This window comes from Lissotriton vulgaris, chromosome 9 (genome assembly GCF_964263255.1).
Source record: "Lissotriton vulgaris chromosome 9, aLisVul1.2, whole genome shotgun sequence".
Lineage (NCBI taxonomy): Eukaryota > Metazoa > Chordata > Amphibia > Caudata > Salamandridae > Lissotriton > Lissotriton vulgaris.
The window spans coordinates 913,267,227-913,292,467 of NC_141697.1; the positions used below are offsets into that span (position 1 = coordinate 913,267,227).

At 43.9% G+C, this 25,241-nt stretch overlaps 2 protein-coding genes across 4 annotated transcripts in view; one reads left to right on the top strand and one right to left on the bottom strand.

Moving 5' to 3' along the window:
- LOC147692502 (transmembrane reductase CYB561D2-like) overlaps positions 1-4,616 on the bottom strand; it is a 30,415-nt gene extending 25,799 nt beyond the window's left edge. Inside the window, exon 1 of one of the 2 annotated variants that reach the window (XM_086938715.1) lies at positions 4,505-4,616. The gene's annotated coding sequence lies outside the window, so the exon portion shown is untranslated. Of the gene's footprint in view, positions 1-4,352 lie in introns of both variants that reach the window. The other variant, XM_086938714.1, reaches the window with a different exon arrangement.
- Positions 4,617-4,984: 368 nt separating this feature from the next.
- Positions 4,985-25,241, top strand: part of NPRL2 (NPR2 like, GATOR1 complex subunit) — a 192,951-nt gene continuing 172,694 nt past the window's right edge. Inside the window, exons 1-4 of one of the 2 annotated variants that reach the window (XM_086938716.1) lie at positions 4,985-5,158; positions 6,786-6,910; positions 7,501-7,592; positions 18,578-18,746. In XM_086938716.1, the coding sequence (XP_086794842.1) occupies positions 6,833-6,910; positions 7,501-7,592; positions 18,578-18,746 (339 nt within the window). In that variant the 5' untranslated portion in view covers positions 4,985-5,158; positions 6,786-6,832. The remainder of the gene's footprint in view (positions 5,159-6,785; positions 6,911-7,500; positions 7,593-18,577; positions 18,747-25,241) is intronic. The other variant, XM_086938717.1, reaches the window with a different exon arrangement.

Below are 25,241 nucleotides of genomic sequence, written 5' to 3' on the forward strand. Positions count from 1 at the left end.
GAACAGAAGAAAATGAAAGTAAGCAAACTGAGCAAAAGCGGAAAAAAGAACAGTAAAGAGGAAACACCCTTAAAAAGAGAACAAAAGAGAAGAATGGAAAAAACGTAAAAACCATCCACCCCTCTTACACCATATAAACCATCCTCTCATCTTACAGAACTTTAAAAGGAAGGAAACAATGGAAAGCAATAAGGAAAGAGACAGAACAAAAGAAACCTTCATTTCAAGAACAAGGAAGATGAGGAAGAGTAGAGGTGAAACCTCATCTAAACACTATTACCTCTAAGCAAAATACAATTACGTAATGCAAGAGATAACAGTGCAAAAAGTTGCAATAAAAATAGATCAAATCTGAACAAATTTAAATCTGAACATATTTAGCATAGAAAGCATAAAAGCACATAAATAAAGAAAACATAAGCTAAATATGTGGATGTAGAACTTTTAAAACCAAGACTCTTAAAAGTGACTGGTAAACTAGCATAAGTGAATAAAAATGCAATAATGCTATAGGACAATAACCCAAGCATAGCTCCTCTGAAGGAGACAAAATACACACACCCGAAAAGGCATAAAACAAAAAAAAAATAAACGAGGTCCGTGTGGACAACTGACATAGTGCCAGGTGGGACTAAAACCCACAACAGCAAAATGGGACATGAACCCCATAGCAAAAATATTAAATGGGACTAAAACCCACTACAAACAAATGGGACTGTAACCCATCGCAAATACAAAGAAAATGCGCAAGTAGGACTAAAACCCACTGCAAGCAAATGGGACTTGAACCCATCGGAAAAACATTGTAAAATAAACAAATGGGACTAAAACCCATAGCAAACAAATGGGACTAGAACCCATAACAAATTAAACTAGTAGGACTGAAACCCACAGTAAGCAAATGGGACTGGGACCCAATGCAAATTAAACAGGTGGGACTGGAACCCACAGTAAGCAAATGGGACTGGAACCCAATGCAAACATTTAAGTAACACAGATGGGACTAAAACCCACTGCAAAGAAATGGGACTAAAAAATCCATCGCAAAAGACATTTAAATTAAACAGGTGGGACTAAAACCCACTGTAAGTAATTGGGACTAGGACCCATCACAAACATTTAGGTTATACAGATGGGACTAAAACCCACTGCAAAGAAATGGGACTAGAAACCCATCGCAAGAGCATAGAAATTAAAACAGGTGGGACTAAAACCCACTGCAAATGCAAAAGTTAAAACACTTTTGTGCATAAAAGGGAAACAAGAAATGCATGTGTGTTGAGTGCAAAACTTTACTAAATGGCAATAAACATGGACCTATCACGAAAACATGGCAAACAGGTCACTAAATAGCACACATATATGCATTCACTTAAAACTATACGCCGGAGCTCGATACTTGCCCCCGAAAAAAAATAGCCTTATTTGAAATAATCACACAAGAAATCCAGAAAGTGCTCCATAAGGCTCTGTCATTAACATGAAGAAACGCACACAGTACCTTAGATTAGTGACGATGTTAATGGAGGGAAAGTTTTTTTTAATTTTTGTCTTACTGTCAGCTGCAACGCCATACCATCGAAATACTCCTTTCAAAACAATGACAAGATGCAGATGCGTATATCTCCTTGAATATAGCATCCAGACACACGCTTTCCAATGAAGACGATCCACTTCTCATGCGTGAAAAAAAAAACTCTCTCAGTATTGTCCAAAGTAAACATGGTACGCACAGTTTGCATCGAGACTCTAAGCGACGTAGAGGCAAATGACGTGAACAGCGCTGGTTTGTCTTCCAAGACGAATAAGGCGGCACGCACAGTGACGCAAAGCAGGGTGGTTCACGGCGCTTCTTTGCACCAAAGCACATTGGAGATCCAGCAGAGAGGACGACGCGTCACGACAAGAGCAGGTGAGTGCGTGCAAAGTGGGCAGCTCGCGCTAGACTTTTAAATTAGAAAAAGAACAGTTGAACTGACGATGGCAAAGGTGGCTCGATTTTCACTGAATTTCGCACAAATTAAAGGCAAAAGAAATGTACTTTAAAGCAAATCACCAACGCAAATATTAAGCTTTGACCAGCTAAGGTGATAAGTCAGAGAAAGTGTCAAAACGTCATCAAACCACCTCCTTAAATCCACTTATGAAACATGGGGCCAGTTCAGCAGCGAAAAGTTTCCTCAGGGCAAAGAGAAATTATAAATAATATAATTTTCAATAAAGTCACTGTTGCACATAAATCCATAGTAGGCCAGAAACAACTTTTCCCCAGACAGCGTATATGATGAAAAACAATGCCTATTTCATGTAAAGGCATAACACAGGATGAGCCAGGAGCAAAAACGATTCTGGTTTAACCCATTAAGGGGCACAGCTCCAACACAGCATAAAGAAGACTCTCCTTGTAAATAGGACAACAGGCAGTTGGCAAGTGGAATGCTTACCCTCATGTGAGGATAAAGCGCGAGTCCCAAAGTCAAAACAAACAGGCTTACCCAGCGTCAGGGCACAGTTCCAACTTAAAATTTTACACAGGACGACTGCCAGACTGCTGTGGGCGACCGGTTGTAGGTCACTGGTGGGGTCATGCTGGCAGTTGGGTAGATTTTCTTTTTGCAGGAGGTCCTTTCATGGTTTGTAGTTTCCTTTCTTAATTTCAAACAGTTTGAAGTACTTCCAGACTTTACAGGTGTAGGTTCTTTCTTAAGATCGTCGCCATGAATGTAATGATGAGAAGTCCACACGTTGAGTAGTATTTAGTGATGCTTTAATCCAAGATGTACAGAGAGACCCCACCAGGAGCATCCAACATGGTGCTCAGCCCAGCCAACTGTAATCTGTCAGGCAGATCACCAACATTCTGATAGATGCATCACATGAACATTCCAATAGAGGTAGAGAGGGATAGCATATAGAATACCAAGATACTACAAAGGTGTCTCCTTGTAATTGTGCTCTGGTGAGGGCTCCCCGCTCCTGAGCCTCAGAACCATGATATAGTGAGCCGAGACCTAGCAGAGGGGAGGCACTCTACGGGCTAAGTTGCAAGGAGACACATTTTGCAGGTTTGCCCTGCAATCAGGCCTCCTGTCCTGCTGCCCATTGTCCCACAGCTTTGTGATAAAAGCAACTCTCACACACTCAGCCCTTTATGAGCTGCTAAGAGGTGCTTGTAGGTGGCTGGGAAAGTGGGGCTCCAGGTCAGGAGGGGTCGGCACAAGCAGCTGAAGGAGGAAGGGCATCTATTGAGATGCATACAGCCCTAAATGTGTCAGGTTGTATGAGAATGAGAGGGGTCTGCACATTCCCTTTCTTCCCAAGGCCCTCAAAATCCTAGAACCGTCCCTGGTTATAGTTACCATTTCCTGTTTCATTCGTGTCCTAAGAAATGGTTACATTCCTCATGAAGTAATCACTGGGAGGAGACAGGAAGAGGCAATTCTAGTGTTCATGGTAATACAAGGTTTGATGTATGACCAGAACAACGCTACAAGCACGTAAAAGGCAATTTCTTTTAGTTTTGGTGTGCTAGTATGCATCAGGTGGTTGCTCTTGAAATGCTGTGCACATCCTTTTAAAGCAAAAGTGAGAAAAGCATATCGTTCCTCCAACTGGCATTTTATCATAATGTGTTGTGAGTTAAGAATTGGGTGCTGTCATACACAGGGAACGTATGTAGGGAAAGTAACCAGCACCAACCAAAGCAAATCGACTTCTTCCCTCCGATTCTCTACCAAGTTTGCGATGGGTGATATGCCAACAAGATAAAATAGAAAGGGACAAAGGAGAGAGAGAGAGTCCAAAGGTGTCCAGGCAGTGATGCAATACCTCGTCACTACTAAAGGTACATGCTTGCTTAACATTTGCAAAAAAAGTAGTTCCAAAGAAAGCCAGACTAAGTCACCTATTCCAATATAAATACTAGCCTCTCGCTCTTTGCATATGATGCCAGACAGATCGGCCTTCTCGGACACCTGAACGAGCACCGCAAAACCCCCCCGCAATGGCGAGAACATTTTGCTCTGTAAATCTGAAAAATATTTGTCCAACCATAATTGCTTAAACTTTTCTAAAAATGAAACCTTGAGTGAATCTGCAACTTTAATATATGTAACTCCACCAACTAGTAACTGTAGTAGACGTATGTATGTACTTACTACCATTCTTATGTGAGTTTAGAATTAATCTATTTCGTATCTTTAATGAAATTCGTGTACTCTAGTCCTTATGTAATGTAACTGGTTCTATTGTAAAGCGCTCTAACACCTTTGGCTAAAGTTCACGCTATATAAAAACGCATAAATAAATAAATAGGCTTCATTCTCTGAACTGTTCTACCTACAGAAACGTACCTCTAGGTGATTCACAGATGAAAGCCTACAAAAGTTGAACAATTAACTTCCTGCAGACAGACGCCGTTTCGGAGACCCTGACGCTCATAATGATTATAACAAGTAATGGTCCGGAAGAACGGAATATTCACTGGAAGGTTTCTTTCATTTACCTTGTGATCGTGTTCTCCAAAACTCCGCCCCATCCTTGTCGCGCAAAATCATAGAAGAGACACTATACAGACGATTTCTGTAAAAGACAGTAAAGAAGAGGCGGTGCAAGCCTCGTTTTGGGACGTATCCCCGGGCGCTGTTACGTATTTCCTTGTTCTAACTGGAACGTTTGCTTAATAACCGGCGGCCATCGTTGAATGTAAGTGCTTAAGTTGAAGCTTGAAAAAAAAATGGAATATGTTAGGAAAATAACCTAGTTTCTGTATTTTTTCCAAATAAAAATAGTTATAATGATTGATTTCAATTTTTCATATCCATAAAAATGTTTGTTATTGCAAACTTATAGACGTTTACTACTTAAACAGCCATACATAAAAAAGAGCACTTTGATTGTAAAAAGCTCTAATAAAAATAAGACTCAAAGCTGTTCTTCATTTGCTATCATTTAAAAAAAATTGTGGTTGCCTGTGCCCACCTTTAATGTTGTGGTCTGTGAAATATCGCTATGCCAAGATGGCCCCAAGTTTGGCGGGTCCATATTTCTTCTTGTTTCTGTAGGAGAACGACCAGTATTAAGCTTTGCCTGTTACTTACTGAGCGTTTTAGCTAATGCCGTGATGTAAATTTACAGTGGAACATAGAGGAGGCGAGGGGTAGGTGGTTAACTTAATTAGGACTCATTTACTCTTTATCACTGAATATCTCCACACAAGATAGATAAAATAATACACACAGCCAGTGATATCCCCGCCGCCCACACACAATGAGACATAGTACGGTTTGTGTGGGGGATAAGTTGCATGGGGTTCTAAGATGTGTTTAAAACATGGTGCGGTGATTGTCGCTATGAATAAGTGGGTTGTGTGGCAGAGCTCTCAAGTTCTACACATTGCCATGGGTGAGTAGCATAGCCAGTCCTTGTTTTTAGGTCTCGCCTAAAACGGTGCATGTTAGAAAGACATATTGATAGCTACTACTGGGCTAAAGCCCTGTCATTGATTACCATTAGTTGGCTACAGTATCACTCTCATTTATTTGCTTCTTATTAGTTAGCGTGTTGGCTTACCTTTTTCTTGTGTTTGTTCCGCCCCTGGAAAGTTGATGCATTACTGTGTTCTTTCACTGCTCACTTTTTTTAGGTGCTACTTTCGTTTTATTTAAGCACTTTACGAGAACGCATGTGTTTTCCCACCTTCTCCCTCATGTGCTTCTCACCCCCATCAGTCCCATCTGTGTTCCTCTCGCCCATGTGAGTCTATCCAACTCGGGGGCAGCTCCTCCGTAATGGCACAATTATCACAATGTCTTTCCTTAACTTCTGGCGGAAGACTGAAGCGCTCACATTAAATGGCTTCTTTGCTACTGCTTCTTTTTTTATTTCCACAATGTCAAACTTTGCATTTTGTCTGGATGACATTGTTTCCGAGACTATTTACTGTAGAGGATATAGCAGACATTGTACTAATAAACGTAATCCGCATGAGAATGTCAAAGAAAGATGGTTATTTTTCCTTGAATAGAAAGTTTCTTCCCGCACATAAACAATCATTCCCTTCAATGCAGGCACCCTTGCACTATAGTGCAAGTCTGCTTACGTTTGCGCTAGGCAGCTAATTTTAGCGTCAGTGCTAGGGAAAACACAGGGGTGTGCCGTATTGTTTTAAATACGGCGAATCACTGCGTTTTGGAAATGTTGGAGTGGGGCGCTGCCAAATTTGGCAAAGCTCTGCGCTATGACAGTTCTTTGTAAATTTCCCCCCTCATTTCTCTGGAATGAGGTTGGTAACCAATTCCCAAAGAAAAGATGAGCAGCAGATATTTTTAATTTCAAACGAGGCTCTTGCACATATGTTTTTTTAATCTGCCTGTATTTTTTTTACCTACAAGGCTGAAGTACCTGAAAGTTATCTTCTTGAGGTATAATGTGTCTACATGAAGTAAAGCACATGCACTTGTGATGTAAGCTAAGACAAAAGAGAGCTATTACTTACATTTTTTATATCTAAATATCATAAGTCATTTTTATCGACGTGTGTGCACTAACCATAGTTAAAAAAAAATTACTATTGTGTTTGCATATGTAATAAAGCACTTGCTCTTTTGCTGGAAGCTAAGACTAATGACATTTGTTATGTAGAAATAAAATGTTTTGATTTTTCTTTAATATTTGAATGTAAGCATTGTAAGTTGTTCTAAAATCACGTGTTTCTGTTATTATGTTTAATAACATTTAAGGTACAAGAATTGAATGTTTATAGTCTTGTTAATTATGCCCATCAGGAATGCTGCATTTCTGAAATTTCCTATAGTGATTTTTTGGACTAACCATGGCAAACAGCAGACAGATTGAGTGCATCTTCTTCAGCGAATTCCACCCCACGCTGGGACCAAAAATCACATACCAGGTGAGCAGATCCTGAAGATAAACTGGTTCATTTTTATAGATGTAGGAATGAGGTAAGAGAGAGAGAGAGACACGTGGAGAACAGAGAAAGGAGAATGTTGATAGAGGAAGGAGCAAAAATACAGAGAGACCTGAACGGATGAATGATGAAACCGAAAGGGGTGAGCAGAGATAGTTGCAGACTGAATGATCACCCTCAAGGTTGGGCGTATGTCTGTCTGTCTCCATCTCACCCTCCCTCTCTCATTCTTTTTAATCTCTAAAAACCCAGAAGATGTCACACCAAGCATGGAGTGAGGCAAGCTTAGAGATGGATTTGGGCAAAAGTAGGGATATGTGAGAAAGTGAAGATAAACATGGAACCATAAAACCATGAGGGAGGAGGGCTGTGTTAACCCAAACGTGGGAAGCACCAATAGGCTTAAAGGGGGTTCAGCACATAATACTTACTCCATTTGAGGCCTGCTTTCTTAGGCATTACAGCTCTCAAAGATCCCTGCATTTGGTTCAGAAGACTGGATGCTTTTTCATTCTAGATGTTCATGCCTCTTTTGCATTGTGTAGTCTACTGAACATTGTTCTCCACTGCAGGTCCCAGAAGAGTACATATCTCGAGAGCTCTTCGACACAGTCCAAGTCTATATCATCACCAAGCCTGAACTTCAGAACAAGCTGATCACAGTGTAAGTACTACAACTGGTGTCTTGGTGTCAGACGTGATACAGTCCTCCCCAAGAGGTGTAACATGATGGCTCCATAATAGTGGTCTCAAGGAATTCATGTCACATGGAACATCTCCCCAGTATTATCAGAGGGACGTAGCTAGAGTGGTCAGACGTGTGCTTGTAGTCTGCACTTTGTGCAATTTGATTATGAAGAATAAGTCATGCATTATCTTGAGGACCTTTTAGATTGTTTTTTCAGGGGCATTGAATGGTCATCAGCAAAGCAGAGTTTCTTTACTTAAAATGCTTTTGAGATGCTTTTGTCTACTAAAATCAAAAGTCCGAGCACTACTTAATATACTTTATGTGTATTTTCCCCCTTGATTGAACGAGAATCCCCAGTTTATGTAGAAATGGCTACTGGAAGTTTACATCACGTTAGAGGATTCTAGTGTATCATAGTAGTTTACTTTAATGACAAACATATTAGGAGATGTTATGGCATGATCAGAGGCTAGCTTTATGCATGAATCACTTCAATGCTTTGAGGAAATGCCTCTTTTTGCAGATTTCTCCCCACAAATAAGCTTTGGACTAATGCTACAGGGTTTAATCTAATAGCAAAGCCCAGACTTCTCTTTTTAATATAAAAAAGTCACCACTACAGCAGGCCTATCGAGTCCTAAAAAAGGGTGTGTGTATTAACAAGAAAGACACATACTCTCAGGACATTGAATTAATTTAGCGGGGAGACACTCACTTGGTCCTCCCGTTTTGCCGACCCTTGCTGGCTGCCTTGTTCTCCCCTCCCGCCGCCGCAGCACACCATCTTGCGGCCGCTGAGCGGAGGGAGACCACAACTCCCGGGATCCTTTGCAGCCGCTGCCTCCAATTCAGCGCCCGAAGGCGCTTAAAAGTGACGAGAGCCCGCGCGTGGGCAAAGCCCGGGCCAAGGGCGGGCCCGTTTGAGTCCGTTTGAGGCCTGAGAGGCTGGGCAGGGCCACCCCCTTAACATCTGGACAGACAAATATATCCAGTAAGTGCACCATTGGAAACCTGTATTTGTTCATTGTGACTATTCTAACTCATTATGGCTGATCACCCATTAAGATTAAATACTGCTACACGTGGGGGCACAGTGACTGGAGCCCTAGATAATTTTATCATCAGAGCTGCATCAGTTTTAGCCCGAGTAAATTGACTTAACTGAACGCCGGCTTTCTTTGGATCCATCATTCAATAAACGGCCCTCTCTGGGTAATATCGTCTTGTCCAACAGTTCAGAAGGATGCGTAGACATTAATACAACCAATGACTCGGTTGCTATGGACTTAATCAGCGATATAGCCGACGATCTTACCAGTATTAGTAATAATGGAGTCACAAAAAGACAGTCATTAAATACACAAATCCCAGCTATAACCTTAACTGAAGGAGTGTCAACCCGAGCACAAACATTAGCTGAAAAAGGGGGTGTTGCTCCTTCAATGAGTTCTACGTCAGGAGCAATACCTAAACAGAAGAGGGTAGGGGTCACTAAAAAGGGCAAGCAACTTAAGACTTTACCAGCTGACAAAAACGACCCAATTTTTATTACTCAATCTATCGCTGAGACACATATAGCGGGATCAGACTGTATTCCTGCAAATATGACAGTCTGTCCATCTGCGCTCCCAGAGGAAAGTTTCTGGGTAAAACTAGGTGATATTCTAACAGCCTCCATAAGGCCCATCCGGACAGATTAAAGCATATGGAAGAACGATTGAAAAAACTTGAACAGCTGACTTTAACGAATCTCGAGTTAAATAAAAAGTCTAATTCAACAATTTTACAAGTGTCTAATGATAAACCTGCCCTACCAAAAGAGAAAAGGAAAACGAAGCCCCTACCTTCCACACCTAAACCACCTGGATGTGACTTAACAACAGGCTTATCACAAATAAGGAAAGAAAGTGTCCAGTGCACGAAGAATGCTGAAAAAACTTCAGAAAAAGAGGACTCGAGCCATTTGCTGGGTGGGGGAAATATGAAAGTTACACCAAAGCGGGGAACTCGTAGTGGTACATCTGAAACAAAAGCATATTTGTTACCAACTATAGATTTGCCCCCAGAATCCACCCCCTACGTCGTCGTTTTGACAGGAGTCCCTGAACTAGGGAAAGACAACCTATCTTTTGCCGAATTGAAAAATAAGACGACACACTGGCTCAATTCTAACAGACCTTTACCACCACACATCCGCAGTAAGATTTTGTTTGTATGAAGGGTAAGCTGGGTAGGGAGAAGCAGAAAAAGCATTCAGGGAGATTGCATTATTATAAACTTCGGAGATAGACAAGCCCCTTGATATATATGCGATGAGTGGCACCATATGGTATGTACTAGGATACAGCCGTTTGATCTTACATATTTCTATAGTTTAGAAATGGGCGCACCAAATTATCCTTTACAGGGAATCCATTTAGCAGAGAGCTCAGGAATAAGGTATCCCACAAACAAAATAGCCTTTGAAGACCCAGGACAGGTAATGGGGTTTCCAATTAGCAACAGATACAGTACACTAGAAATGGTGGACTGATTGCCTATAAATATCGTCACACTAAATAAGCCTGGTAAAAAGTGTGTAGAATATAATAATAATGATAATACCCGTGGTAATTATCTTTCTGATAGGAGTACTCATGCTATTAGTATTGAGGATGAGCTGGAAGTGCCTTTGGTAGAGGTTATGACAATAGAGTCAGAAAATAGAGGAATCCCTGCTGATATATCCCCACAGAAAACTGACAGTATTAGACTGATGTCTTGGAATATTGCGGGGTTATCGGGTAGGATTGGTGATAATGCCTGTTTAATTCTCTTCCAAAAATTTTCAATTATATGCCTACAGGATTCCTGGGCCACGGACGCCATTCATATAAACGGTTTCCGTACCTTTTATACACCAGCTACTTACACGACAAGGGTAGAAATAAGGGGGGCCTTTGTACCTATATATCAAATCTCCTAGGTGGCGTAACAGTGAAATTCGAACCAAGGTCTGAATACTACCAGATATTGCTGATGACTGACGGGAGAAATCAAAAAACTGTTCTGGTAAATTTTTATAACAATATCCCCAAACTAGAGATTACAAATGTTCTAGAGGATCTCTCCCAAACCTTGAGCAGTATTGAAGAAAACCAGACAGGCGACAGTTGTGTCATATGTGTGGGGGACTTCAACTCCCTTCTGTGTCCACATAGCCACCTGAATATTTGCGGTTTGGGCCTTGATAGAGAGGATTTTTTTGAGAAACAAGGTGCTGACCCTACAATTCGTTTTTTAGAGCTCGTGGATTTGAGCAACAAATCAGTCTTATTCCTAGATTTGTTCGGTATAATTTATTTATACCCTTTACTTTTTCATTTGTTCAAATAGAAATTAGTTTGCATGAGAAAAACATTACATTTAAACATTACACATATACATAATTCATAACATTATACATACAAGCAGCAGTTCATTCAATGAACATTACATATACATTGCACCATTGTTATGCAGCAAATATTCAATCTTTGCATTGTATTTCATCGCATATTTAAAGGATAAAGTCACGTTCAAAAGGAGAGGGAAACAAATTTGATAAAGACAAATATATTTGACTAAGCGTATTGGTCAATATTCTAGTCAATCCGAAAATTAATTCGCTCCTTTCTGCCAAAAGTTAATTTGCTCCTTTCTGCCGACGCGTTTCGAACTAGTTATCTCATTCTACGGGTTCTCATCAGGGCTTTATCACTTGTTATCTGCAGATTGTGTGCAAAAAGGAAAAATAGAACTAAGTTAAGTTGGTCTATATTTCATTACCATTCCTTTCATATTGCACTATGCTACTTTGTCACCAGCGGTGTACCTTTGATACAATTTGTAGCAGTTTTCCAGGGTTCTGAAACACGCCAATAATCTAGAATTAGTCGTTTGCTTAAACGCGTTGCCTGTAGCGTGGCGCTCTAGACACTCTTATGTCCTACCTTTTAAATGTGGTCATTTCTATCTCAATGTCACTTTTCTTAGTTGTGTCAACACGCCGAGAATGCACTTTTATACGTCTGCCTCAAGTTCGTAGGTGCCCACAGGGTTCCTATACATCTGCCAGAAAAGAATAATCTATGTAACTAAGGCGTTCCTGTTAGATTTTGAAACGCCTTGCCCCCAGCAGTAAATATGTACCTTTGTCTTTAGGCTCAGTGTGCTCGCTCAAACTCTTCTTCGGTGCGGCGTGTTCTACACTGTGTCCCTTACATTCGTGGTCTGATCATGATCCTGTCAAAGTTGTAAACATGCGGTTAGCCGCCGGTTATTTTGCCCTCGCTCCATTTTAACCATTATCGCTTTTACTTCACCTACCCGGTATCGCCCCATTCAGCGCTGCTACACTTAGTCACCGCGGCTCTCCGTCAGTGCGCCATGTTTGAAAACACGTGGTATTTACCTACATCACGTGATTGCTGGGATATGTAGTCCCTCCATGTCGAGCTATGCTATGTTGGGATTTTGGGTAGTGGGTCTCTCGTGTGGAGCATCATCCACCTATTTGCGATGCCTTATATCTTTATAGTCTGGAGATTTCAGACATGGTATTCAGACCAGTCTGGATGCTGTTGAATCGCAATATTAAGTATGCCTCCTTTCTCAATAACACATCATCCACATCTTTGATGTATTTTGTGTGGGTCGTTGTATATAGAACCGTCCATTTAAAATCGGTTTCTGCATGACCCCTTTCTGTGAAATGTTGGGGCATTCATCACTTTGTTTTTTAATCGTGACCTGTGTTGCGTAATTCGAGTATTCACCTGCTGGTTAGTTTTTCCAATGATGATTGCGTACACAATGTTGTGTACGCAATCATCTGTGGCTGCAACAAATTGTACATTGGAAAAACTAACCAGCAGGTGAATACTCTAAGATTGTTCCGCCGTTTCGTTCAAACGATCTGCATGAACACACACCACCTCACTGATTTTTCGTACAAAGTTCAAGCACTGAGTAAATCTTCACCAGCACTCTAGCAACTAGAATGATACCGTCGATATACACCCTTGTTTAACATCCTCCAAACCGCGGTAGCCTTCATCACACGTACCGCACGTGCACTCGTCCGGAAATTGAAACGGTATAATAAGGAAAATTGGGACAACACAATATGAAATGTTAGTGAGAATGGGTGTGTACAATCTAGTGGTGGGCACTTTGACATGTTGCTAAAGAATAACATGTGAAATTCTGTGTACACTGTCTGACAGATGTGTCGTGTTTAAATAAGAATTTCCTTTCTTGTCTTTTCTTATTTTCCTACTCTGAACAGGCGCTTCAAAAGCAAAACAGGCAAATTAATACAAAGTCCTGATGATGATCCCAGTTCACTAGGAGCCAGGGATCGAAACGTCGTCGACATTTTTAGCAATTCTGTAATCTTTTCCACTGTGATTATTCTATTACAGTAATTGTTTGTCCGAACTTGCTTAAAATTGATGTAATAATGCAAGGGGCAGTTGGCTCCCACGTCCCTCTTGCCTGATATTCCTTGTCTTTTTCTTTTCCTATTTTTCTATTTCTCACTCTTGAACCTCTTTTGAGAGATTTCTGGATAGGTGCAGGCTTGTACCCTATCAGATAGTGAATTTGACCCCCCTGGTGGTCTTGTTTATCCATGCATATATTTGAATAAAGCTTTTCAGGCCCGGCTGGGTACTGAAATTGTTTGATATAGTACTGATTGCAGTCTATATTCCAATTTATTGTTCATGTCATTGCTTCCTGAGCACTGTTCAGCACCTACCTTTGTCGATATTTTCAGACACTCCAGCCTTCTTTTCCAAATGTACGCACACAAAACAAGCTAGCTTCTTCTTTGAGTTGGATAAGGTCTGTCTTGAAAATACGCTGTTACTTTCAACGTCGCCACCGCGCGTTGCTCCGTTTGATCCTTTCAAAACTTGAATATCTATCAACCATTTCTGAAGCATTATCCACAAGTGATTCCTGGACTGCTTCTGCCATTTACACGAACTCTATGTACAAGCATTTTTGCTTTGGATGCTCCTAATCAAATTCTTCACAGAGCCCTGCCAATTCATTTCACGTAGCATCACTGACCCCCTCTGGGAAGTGTCTGTCACACAACCTACATTTTGTTCTAGGGTCACCAACTATAATGCCTAAAGCCCAAGTCCTGATGATTTTTATTTATTTATTTATTTATTTATTTAGCATACTTATAGAGCGCATACCTGTCACCCTGAGGGCATCCTGGCGCTTTGATCAAAAAACCCCCGCACAAAACAGCGCAAACGCACAACCATTTACTTGGGAAATAGATAGGTCTTTAAAGCCTTCCGGAATGGAAGATAGTCCTGGTGGCTCCTAAGAGTGAGAGGGAGAGAATTCCACAATTTGGCTGCCGCCACTCTGAATGAGCGACCACCCATCCTCACTCTTTGAAACCTAGGCACCACCAAAAGGTGAGCCGATGACGACCGCAAAAGACGTGGGGCAGAATACCATGCAAACATGTTTTGTAGTGGGATAGGGCCTAGGAGGTGTACCGCTCTAAACACCACACAGGCCGCTTTGAATTGGACCCGTAGATCTACCGGAAGCCAATGTAGATCGCGGAGCGCAAGAGTAGAAGAGCTGGATCTGGGTCGCGAGAGGGCCAGTTTAGCAGCCATATTCTGCACCCTCTGCAGCTTCCCTATCAAGTTTTTTGGGGCCCCCAGGAGAAGACCATTACAGTAATCCAGCCGGCTTAGAATAGTCCCACGGACTATTTCCGGTCTGGCCTGGGGGGGGAGCAAGGGCAGAACTCTGCGTAGCATACGGAGCAGCATCATACATGTTCCCGTGGTTTTATTGACATGTAGGTCTAATTGTAAGTTAGGGCCAAACATGACCCCTAAATTGCGAGCTGACTCCGATGCCAACACTGGTTCAGAAAAGGTGCTGGGCCAGAAATCAGTGGGTAGAGGCCGCGGGATCCGATCAGTGGAACAGTGGAGCACCTCTGTCTTCGCGCTATTAAATTGCAGAGAGTTTGCTCGAAGCCAGTCCGCCGTAGCTGCCATACAGCGATGGAAGGTGCTCAGTGAGATCGCATTATTCCCTTCTAAGGAAAACACCAGCTGAGTGTCATCGGCATAATTAAATGCCGAGACCCCAAAAGATTTTATTAGCTGGATAAGTGGACGAAGGTACAGATTGAACAATATCGGGCTAATGGCCGAGCCCTGTGGCACCCCCTGTCCAATTTTCCTTGGCTCCGAGCTGAAAGGTGGAAGTGACACCAGCTGTTGCCTGCCCTCAAGATATGAAATCAGCCAGTCTCTGGCTCCCTCGCAGATCCCGCACTCTTCAAGCCTCCGAACCAGGGTCCGATGGCAGACCGTGTCGAACGCGGCCGACATGTCGAGCAGCACCAAAAAGGCTGCCCGACCACTGTCGACACGCGAACGCAGGTTGTCCAGCACGGTCACAAGTGCGGTCTCCGTCCCATGACCAGGTCGGAAGCCAAACTGGTCCTCATCGAACCACCCAATTTGTTCCAGGTAGCCGGAAAGAGAGCGAGTTACCCACTTCTCTAAGATCTTAATGGGAAAGGGAAGTAAGGAGATCGGCCTATAATTAGAAAGGCCGGCTGGATCCAAGGTTGGCTTTTTTAGCAGAGGCGACACCACTGCTAGCTTCCAGCAATCTGGGACAGATGCCGATTTCAAAGATTGCAGGCAGATTGAAAACAAAGGCGGGAACAATTCTTCATGAAAAGTTTTCCAAAATTTGGGGGGCAGTGGGTCAAGCGGGGAACCAGATGACACCATGAAGGCCGTTTTACAAAATTCTTCAAAAGACGGAAGGGGGAAAGAGTTCAACCGTGGTGGACTGGGTGAGGTTCCTAAGTCCCCCAACCCAGATGCCAAGACGGCCGTCTGGGGTCGACTGGGTGAGCAGGCCGGAGCTCCCAGATCAGAGACTTCAGTGTGCGTCTGGGGTCGACTGGACTGCTCCCCCGGAGCTCCCACACTAACCGGCTGGGGTCGACTGGGTGAGCTGCCCGGAGCTCCCAGATCAGAGACTCCAATGTGCGTCTGGGGTCGACTGGACTGCTCCCCCGGAGCTCCCACACCAACTGGCTGGGGTCGACTGGGTGAGCTGCCCGGAGCTCCCAGATCGAAAGCACCAGTGACCATCTGGGGTCGACTGGACTGCTCCCCCGGAGCTCCCATACCAACCGGCTGGGGTCGACTGGGTGAGCTGCCTTGGATTCCACACCCCCTGTCCGCAAGGCTAGCAGGGCAAACCTCCTCAGTTGCAGGAAGTGTTAGACCAGCCAAGATCTTGGCGGTCTTCTCCTCAAAGGCCAACGCCAGCGAGTCGCAAAGAGCCTGAGAGGCCCGCACTGAGTTAGCTGCACAGACCGGATGGGACAAGTCCTTAACAATTTTAAAAAGGGCTTGAGATTTATTAGGCGCTTGTAATAAGGATGTTTGTATAAAGGTCGCCTTGGCCTGCTTGATCTGCTCCTTATAACCTCTCAATGCAAGTCTAAACAAGGCTTTAGCCGAGGGCGAGTACATCAACTAATGATGGTCTTATGAAGTCTTCTCCAAAAGACCGAAACGTCGACAACTAAGTCTAATTCTGCTTGTTATTCACTAACCACGATTGATTTTCATTTATATTTGATTTGAAATCATTGTGTTTTTATTTGTTAGCAGTATAGACTTCTTTTGAGATATACCTTAGGAACACACAAGATACTCCTTTTTATATCCCAAATGCATTTTTCTGTACCCTATCTGTATTGTTGATTTAATTTCTTTGCCACAAAGGAAAAGAAAAATAATAATCCTTTTGACTCAAAAACCTGGTTATCGTTTTCTTTATATTTTTTCATTTCTTCAATGTGTTAGTGTGGTAACACTATTGATGTGTATTTATGAAACTGCATTCAGCCACTAACTTTCAGTAGTGTGGGTACTTAAACCATTGTAGTCCCTGATGTGCTGCAACTGAGAATCCTTCACAAATAAACCCCTTGCTGGCCCCTTTTGCATACGTATCAATTGCCCAAGCCCGCAAGGGTATATTGGGTTGCTCACCCTCTTCTTAACTTTGTCTTCAAAAACAGCGTCTCTCCACCTTCAGATCCAGTCTCACCTTGCATCAGTTCAATTCAGGGCAGGATTGCTCACAACATCTTAAAAAGACTGGAATGAAGAGAACTCGGTGTTGGAGGGACGTACGTTTTTCAGCGGGCTACGCTTCCCAGGAGGTCTTTACTTATCATGGTTTGACCGATGCTTGTAGTGCCGGGCATCTGGAAGGTTACATATTTGACATATCCTTAAGCCGGCCCGAGTACATTACTTTGGGCACTATTGCATTAATGGTGACTTCACCGACCTGACTTTGAGAAAAGAGTTAGACCAACCCATACTTGAGTGTTGGTGTTTTGAATTCCACCGCGGATCGTGAGATTGGAACATATCTGTTCCATCATTAGCAGTTACAGTTTATCTACTGGCAACTGAACTGACTATTTCAGTACCAGATTGTCACTCGTCCATCTGGGTGCTTTTCATGGAATATTAGGACTATACAATTTTATTGGGAGCCCGAGAGACCGCAGTTACTAGGTGGTGATCTCATAGGTTTTGTTGTAGGTGTGACCAGGCTTGGTCCCTACATGGTCCTGATCTCTGTGATACGTACTATTTTTATGCCTTGAAAAAGTCTTTTGAAAAGACGAAACATGTGTTCGCAAGTCGTGTGCTGGGAGTTTTATTTACGGAAATACTAATTTTGGAATAAAGGCTTACCTAACAGCAAGATGACTGACTGTTCTGGATTGTCTATTTTGGAATATTATTGTTGAAACTGTCTCTAAAGTTGAGTTAATGGGGTTATTCACACCCATAGACGTGACATACATGCAAATGACTGAATAATGATAAGTGGTGTGCTGTAAAAGCCCTATTTCTTTTCTTGTATTGAATGGAGAGAATGCATAACTAATTCACTTGGGCATACGTTAATAACATTTACTTACTTTGAATTGGTGTCATGGTGTAGGAGCAGCATCTACACCAGCAGACTGGGTCAAGGACCTGCATGCCATATTCTATTCCTCAGCCACTCATGCTAAACAAATAAATTACCCAGTGAAGCACTAGAATTACCATTTTAATCTGTTCAAAAACATTAATCTGTTCTCAATACCTATGCCACCTTCATTCTGACCATACGTTTCCTAAAACAGGATTATGCTGTGCCTTGTACATGGGCCTCCTGTCTTTGTTTTGTGTTAAAGCTTCAACATAAACAAAGCATCCAGATGAATATACTGTCTCCCCCCTGTCTAGCATGCTCAGCCAGGCTTAAAGAATTTATACTGGTTTCTTGTGGATACATCCAGTTCAAAACTCTCTGGATCACTCCTCAACTCCATACTAGCGTGACAACATAAGAGCACCCACATACATCCAAGCATGTCATCAAAGGTCTTCCAATCCCTCCATGATTTCTGTTTTGAAATTGACCAGAAAATGCTTTGACAGTTTTTCATTACAAGCCTCCTGCTCTGGAATTAGAGCCAACCGTCTACAATTCCAGAGTAAATTGAAGGCTCCTTTTCTTGCAGTGATTTGAATAATTTTCCTGGACCACTCATTGCTTTCATGCTTTTCCTTTCTGACTCCTCCTTGCACCCTCTTCATTACTTACATCCTTACATACTTACATACTTACTTACTTACATCCATCCACTAATCATACCCTGCTGCCTTCATTCCATCCCTCCCTTCCTTGCTTGTTCTTCAACACTTTTAAATAGTCCCTAGATCTGAACGTAGCATTTTACAAATGCTCATTAAGTAATAAATACATAATTTGGTGTTCTGATGGAAAGAGTATGTTGCTGCTAATTGACTTCAGTTGTGCTCCCTTTTGTCCTCTGATAGAACTGCCATGGAGAAGAAGTTGATTGGTTGCCCGGTATGCATTGAACACAAGAAGTACAGTCGTAATGCTCTACTCTTCAATCTGGGTTTTGTTTGTGATGCCACGGCTAAGACCTGCCATCTGGAGCCACTAGTGAAGAAGTTGGCTGGATATCTCACCACCCTTGAGGTCTGATCCTGTGTGTATCTCTTCAGTCTATTGTTGTTCGGTTTATGTATTTGTTTGTACAACGCACATTACACAAAGTGATTGCTTGATAGCGCTGAATACCAGGGCAAGTGTGCCAGGGCTTAGAGGGAGGAGGAACCTGCTTGTTCAGTTACATGTGGATTGGTGAGGGTGATTCGTCTAGCAAAACTGTTGCATACAGGGATGAAGAGAGAGAAACGGAAGTGGCCTGCATTGAAAAAAGGAAATTGCAATTTTAGCAGTTGTTGTGAGAGGCTATGTTAGTGTTAGGGTTGGAAAATATGTGTTTTTGATTTGCACCTCAAGAGTATGAGGGATGGAGCATTGCAAGTGTCTTAGAGAAGGTGGTCCCAGAAGTGAGATGGCACCGCTACAGAGCTCATATCACTCCTAATCTTGTTAATTGATGTTGGTGTGACTCGACATTTTCTCCTCAGGCTCATAGTGAGAAGGTTAGTCGGTATATTATCTTGGTAGTATTTTGGTGCATGCACCAGTAGGTTAGGCAGTGCAACTTAAATTGTATTATTTTTTGTACATGGAGCAAGTAGAGGCTTTTAGTTGTGATCCTTATGTTGTTTTTTTGTTAGCCCAAATGTGAGCCACCCAGCCAGGACGTAGATTGATCTTTGATGCCTGGGAGACTGGAATAACAAGGCGTTAGCTTAGTCAAGACAGGAGTGGTTTAGAGGTCTGAGAAATGGAAAGATTATGTAGTAGTTTAATTAATAAGAAAGTAACTTTTACTGCATTTCCTGTCTGTGAACTGAGGCTCAGTTCAGCTTCCGAAACGAGTCCCATGTTTCTTAGTGTAGATTTTATGCAACCTATTTGGTAACGGAATGTATCAGAGAAATTAATATAAGACATTGTTTGTTTGAGGAGTTGTTGTTGGCACAGGACGAGACGTTTGGGTTTTGAGACACATTTCGGGGCCTATTACGATGGCAGGCGGATCGCCCCCGCCGGGCCAGCGGTTGCCACCGCTGGCCCGGCGGGGGCGATCCGCCAGCCATCCATGCCCGATTGAGCCCCCACCATATTAGTATGGCTGGGGGGTCCGCGGCGGACGGAAAGACTGTCCCCCGGTTGACTCGTCTACCGGGCAGAAAAGGGGTATAATATGGTAGCGGCGCAAGACATCTTATGATGCAGGCAGAGACCAGCCTTTCCATGGCAGCGTTGCCGCCATGGAAAGGCAGGGCAGTTCATGCTTTTAGGGGCCCGTTGCCGGCCCCCCGGGTGTTGGGGAGGGGGTCGTACCTATGGTACCCCCCTACATTTGCATGCACAAGGTGGCAGGCACAGCTCGGTGCCTGTCACGTTGTGCATGCAAATGCACAACATGCAGATTTTACATTGCGGCGGGTGCTGCTTACAGCACCGCCCGCAATAATGTAAAAAATGCGGAATGCGAACGCCAGTGTGGCGGGCGCATCCTAATTTGAATGACGGGACTGTTGCATCATCGGCGGGCGGTCTCGTGCTCTGATGCAGTCCGCCCACCATTTTAATAGGCTCCTTAGTGTGAGGCTGTTGTGGCCCAATCAATCTGGATATGGCCACTAATCTGCTGGACTTCCTGACTCCATAAGATAGATTTTGGTGTAATCAGCACAGTACTTCGATGTGTTATAAATAAGTTTTGCTTTCCTTAATAAAAAATTTGGATCAGAAAAAAAATCTTTGGGGAGTAAAACGGGATGATCAAAGCAGGAGTAATATCTTTTTAAGTAAACTAAGTGTTTTTTTAAGTCAGTTGTCCTCTCATGTTCTTTCATCCAAAGCACCTGTCCATCCCATAGTGATCACATTCTTGTCCCAGGATGCTTATTGCCTTTAGTAAAGCAAGAAGTGGTCCCTCTGTGTGTTTTTCTCTCATGTACCTCCCACTAGACTCAATGATTGCTCCTCATCCATCCAGAAAACTCACATACACAATAAGTACGACTGTTCAGGGAATCACAGATTTTTATTGGGTGCATGCCTATATAAGTGACACTCCCATTCTTTCTCTGTCTCTTCTGGACACTCACTGGCTCATATTTGTAGGTCTTGCCTAGGCAGCACATGCTCTATCTCTTTGAGACTGCTGTATCTACTCTGGAGTAAGTGCACACCCAGATGCACGCCCATTACTGCTATTGGTTCTTTGTAGTGCCTCTTGTAAATGCTTGTTTTTTTACTGGTCACTTAGTTGTGTTTGTCCCTCCTTTCATTGCTTGGTTTCCTCCCATGGGGACTGCCCCTGGTACATGTACATCTAATCTGTTCTTAATGTATGTGTTTGTTGGTGAATTCTTTTTTTGCTCTGTTTGGCTCGTTTTCAGGTTCAGAATGGCAACAGAGACGCTCTTATCAAAATGTGACTCAAATTCGGCATCCTGCTGTTACTGCACTCCCTGATTCCTGCAGCACTCCAGGGTTGTTTAACAGGAGTCCTTTTTAGGTCGAGCCTAGACGAAAGCAAAGCGAAAGCTTTGCTGTCTAGGTCTCGACAACTTATGTGATCACTTTTGGGGGAATGTGGACAGCAGACTGTCACGAGCTTCTCCTGCCGGAGATTTGACCTCGTGAACGCTCACGCTTTCGCGTTGGTGAATGCACGCAGGCACAGGCACACACACTCACACACGCAGGCAGGCAGGCACACACACACACACACACACACACGCAGGCACACAGACACACACATACAGGCAAACTCACCCGCCCCTCTTGTTCCTCGATGCCCCCCCTCACCGGCTCCTCTTGTCCTGACCCTCCGTGTCCAGACTCCGTAGCCCGCTCCGTTGTTTCTCCGCCCCTTCAGGTGCGTGCCACGCCTCTCCTTTCTCCCGGCCGGAAATGCTATTTGCGTGTCAGGCCTCGTTTTCACCACGCATTTTTTTTGTTTTGTTGCTGGTTTATTTACATAATGTGTATTACAAGAGGCTACAGGGACAACTACAGCAGTTTTCAGGACAGACGGAAAAGGGGCACAGTGAGAAATCACAAATGCCTAGGGAGGCAGAGATCTAAATAAGGTAGTTATGAGAGTGGGTGGGAGATCTCACAAGCTTGTCTTACAGGGGCAAGAGAGCGGCAATATCTTTCAGTCCCAAAAGCACTTACTACTCTAAACTTAAGTGACTTGGTAGCCTTGACCTTGAAATATTGCCCAGTTGTTAGCTTCGAATCGTACTGGGCCTTTTTGTCTATGCTAAAATATATTATACGGACTGACGCTGCATTAGAACATTCACTGCTACCCACCACACAGATGCATTCTCTGATGATAAAGTAACTACGCTAAACTAGTTTTTGGAGAACAAAGTCCCCGAAGAGGGTGGGGGCTGCAAGCCGCCAGCTTCTAGAGAAGCTCGTAAATCCGGCAGGAGCTGTGCCTCGGCAGTGGCTGTGGGCTGGGAAGGTTCTCATGAGCTTTCAGGGAAGTGGCCCAAACCGAGTCACCGCTGGTCGTCTGTGCAAACCATGATATGCGCCCATGAATTAAGAGGATTTCCTTGTGAAAACAACCGAGCCCCAGAGTGTTTCCTCAAGCAAGATGTCCCACTGGGTAAGAACCGCACCAGCCTGTAAATGCCAAATGAAATACTGGCCTCTACCGGCAGACCATAGGGGAAAGGCAAGCCCCTCGTCCTGCGCTTGCCAGGACACCCTCCCTACAGATCCGACTGCATTCCTCTGCAATAGCTCCTGCTATTCATTAGCGTGAGGGCAAATGGGAGGGAGAGTTGATGTATTCCTTTCCACTGCTGCTTTTAAAACTGTAATAACAAGCATTGGAAATGCAATAGGTCTCGCAGCATTAGAGTTAGTGCTTTTAGAATTGTTTATGGGTTTTTTTGTAAATCTTTAGCATTTTTGTTTCCTGTAGCCAATGCTAAAGAATTACAAATAAAAAAAGCCATAAACAAATCTAAAAGCTCTAACTCAAATGCTCCGAGACCTATTGCACTGTGTGAGGGTGAGGGGTTGAGGGTGAGTGAGGGGTTGAGGGTGAGTGAGGGGTTGAGGGTGAGTGAGGGGTTGAGGGTGAGTGAGGGGTTGAGGGTGAGTGAGAGTGAGGGTGGGTGAGGGTGAGTGAGGGTGAGTGTGAGTTAGGGTGAGGGGTTGAGGGTGGGTGAGGGTGAGGGTGAGGGGTTGAGGGTGAGTGAGGATGAGTGAGGGTGAGTGAGGGGTTGAGGGTGAGTGAGGGTGAGGGTGAGTGAGGGGTTGAGGGTGAGGGGTTGAGGGTGAGGGGTTGAGGGTGAGGGGTTGAGGGGTTGAGGGTGAGGGGTTGAGGGTGAGGGGTTGAGGGTGAGGGGTTGAGGGTGAGGGGTTGAGGGTGAGGGGTTGAGGGTGAGGGGTTGAGGGTGAGGGGTTGAGGGTGAGTGAGTGAGGGTGAGGGGTTGAGGGTGAGGGGTTGAGGGTGAGTGAGTGAGGGTGAGGGGTTGAGGGTGAGGGGTTGAGGGTGAGTGAGGGTGAGGGTGAGGGGTTGAGGGTGAGGGGGTGAGGGGTTGAGGGTGAGGGCGAGTGAGGGTGAGGGGGTGAGGGTGAGGGGTTGAGGGTGAGTGAGTGAGGGTGAGGGGTTGAGGGGGAGGGGTTGAGGGGGAGGGGTTGAGGGGGAGTGAGGGTGAGGGGTTGAGGGGGAGTGAGGGTGAGGGGTTGAGGGTGAGGGGTTGAGGGTGAGTGAGGGTGAGGGTGAGTGAGGGTGAGGTTGAGGGTGAGGGTGAGTGAGGGTGAGTGAGGGTGAGTGAGGGTGAGTGAGGCTGAGGGTGAGGGGTTGAGGGTGAGTGAGGGTGAGGGGTTGAGGGTGAGTGAGGGAATTTCACGGTATATTAATCTAATTATTATACCAACCAAACTTCACAAGCACCACACTACCCAAAACACACCTTCTCAAAACAATCTTTCAAGCAATGACCTCAAGCGATGCCTCGAACTGGAAAAAAATTACGTTTTCCTTACTCTAAATATGGCCGACCTGAATGTAATATGCTAGAATTGAAATTGCCCAATTAAAAATGTCCGCCGGCGTCTTAGACTCTGCTACGGCAAGCCAAAGCTGCCAAAATATAAATGCACTTAGCCGCCTGCCAGTTTGACAAAGTTCACTGAGGTAAAGTTATGAGCGCAAATTAGACAAAAAGACATTTTTTTTTCTTAATTTGCCCTAAGTAGGAGCTGAATGGAAAGCCGCCCCCTTGTAACGCAGTAACTTTGCATGGACAGCTCGCATGGTCAGTCATGCGTTATCGACAAGCAAGCAGTCTGCAAACGCTGGTATCTTCTACGCGGACCAACCAAACTTCACAAGCACCACACTACCCAAAACACACCTTCTCAAAACAATCTTTCAAGCAATGACCTCAAGCGATGCCTCGAACTGGAAAAAAATTACGTTTTCCTTACTCTAAATATGGCCGACCTGAATGTAATATGCTAGAATTGAAATTGCCCAATTAAAAATGTCCGCCGGCGTCTTAGACTCTGCTACGGCAAGCCAAAGCTGCCAAAATATAAATGCACTTAGCCGCCTGCCAGTTTGACAAAGTTCACTGAGGTAAAGTTATGAGCGCAAATTAGACAAAAAGACATTTTTTTTTCTTAATTTGCCCTAAGTAGGAGCTGAATGGAAAGCCGCCCCCTTGTAACGCAGTAACTTTGCATGGACAGCTCGCATGGTCAGTCATGCGTTATCGACAAGCAAGCAGTCTGCAAACGCTGGTATCTTCTACGCGGACCAACCAAACTTCACAAGCACCACACTACCCAAAACACACCTTCTCAAAACAATCTTTCAAGCAATGACCTCAAGCGATGCCTCGAACTGGAAAAAAATTACGTTTTCCTTACTCTAAATATGGCCGACCTGAATGTAATATGCTAGAATTGAAATTGCCCAATTAAAAATGTCCGCCGGCGTCTTAGACTCTGCTACGGCAAGCCAAAGCTGCCAAAATATAAATGCACTTAGCCGCCTGCCAGTTTGACAAAGTTCACTGAGGTAAAGTTATGAGCGCAAATTAGACAAAAAGACATTTTTTTTTCTTAATTTGCCCTAAGTAGGAGCTGAATGGAAAACCGCCCCCTTGTAACGCAGTAACTTTGCATGGACAGCTCGCATGGTCAGTCATGCGTTATCGACAAGCAAGCAGTCTGCAAACGCTGGTATCTTCTACGCGGGCTCTTTCAGTAGATGCTCGTGCTGCCTGCCATTAACTCTGCTGCTCCACTCTGCTTTTTTAAAATAACATTCAATCATGTATACCGCCAGCACAAAATCTAAAATTATGGAATACACAATATTTTGTTTAAAACTATATACAGGGGTGGGGTGGGGGGAAGAGAAGATGGCAGTGAAGGCGGGAGGCTGTCAGAGGGAGCCTGGCTGACGAGCTGGGAGAGAGGGTGAGAGAGACGGCAGGATGAGAGAGAGGGTGAGGGAGACGGCAGGGTGGGAGAAAGGGTGAGAGAGAGATACCAGGA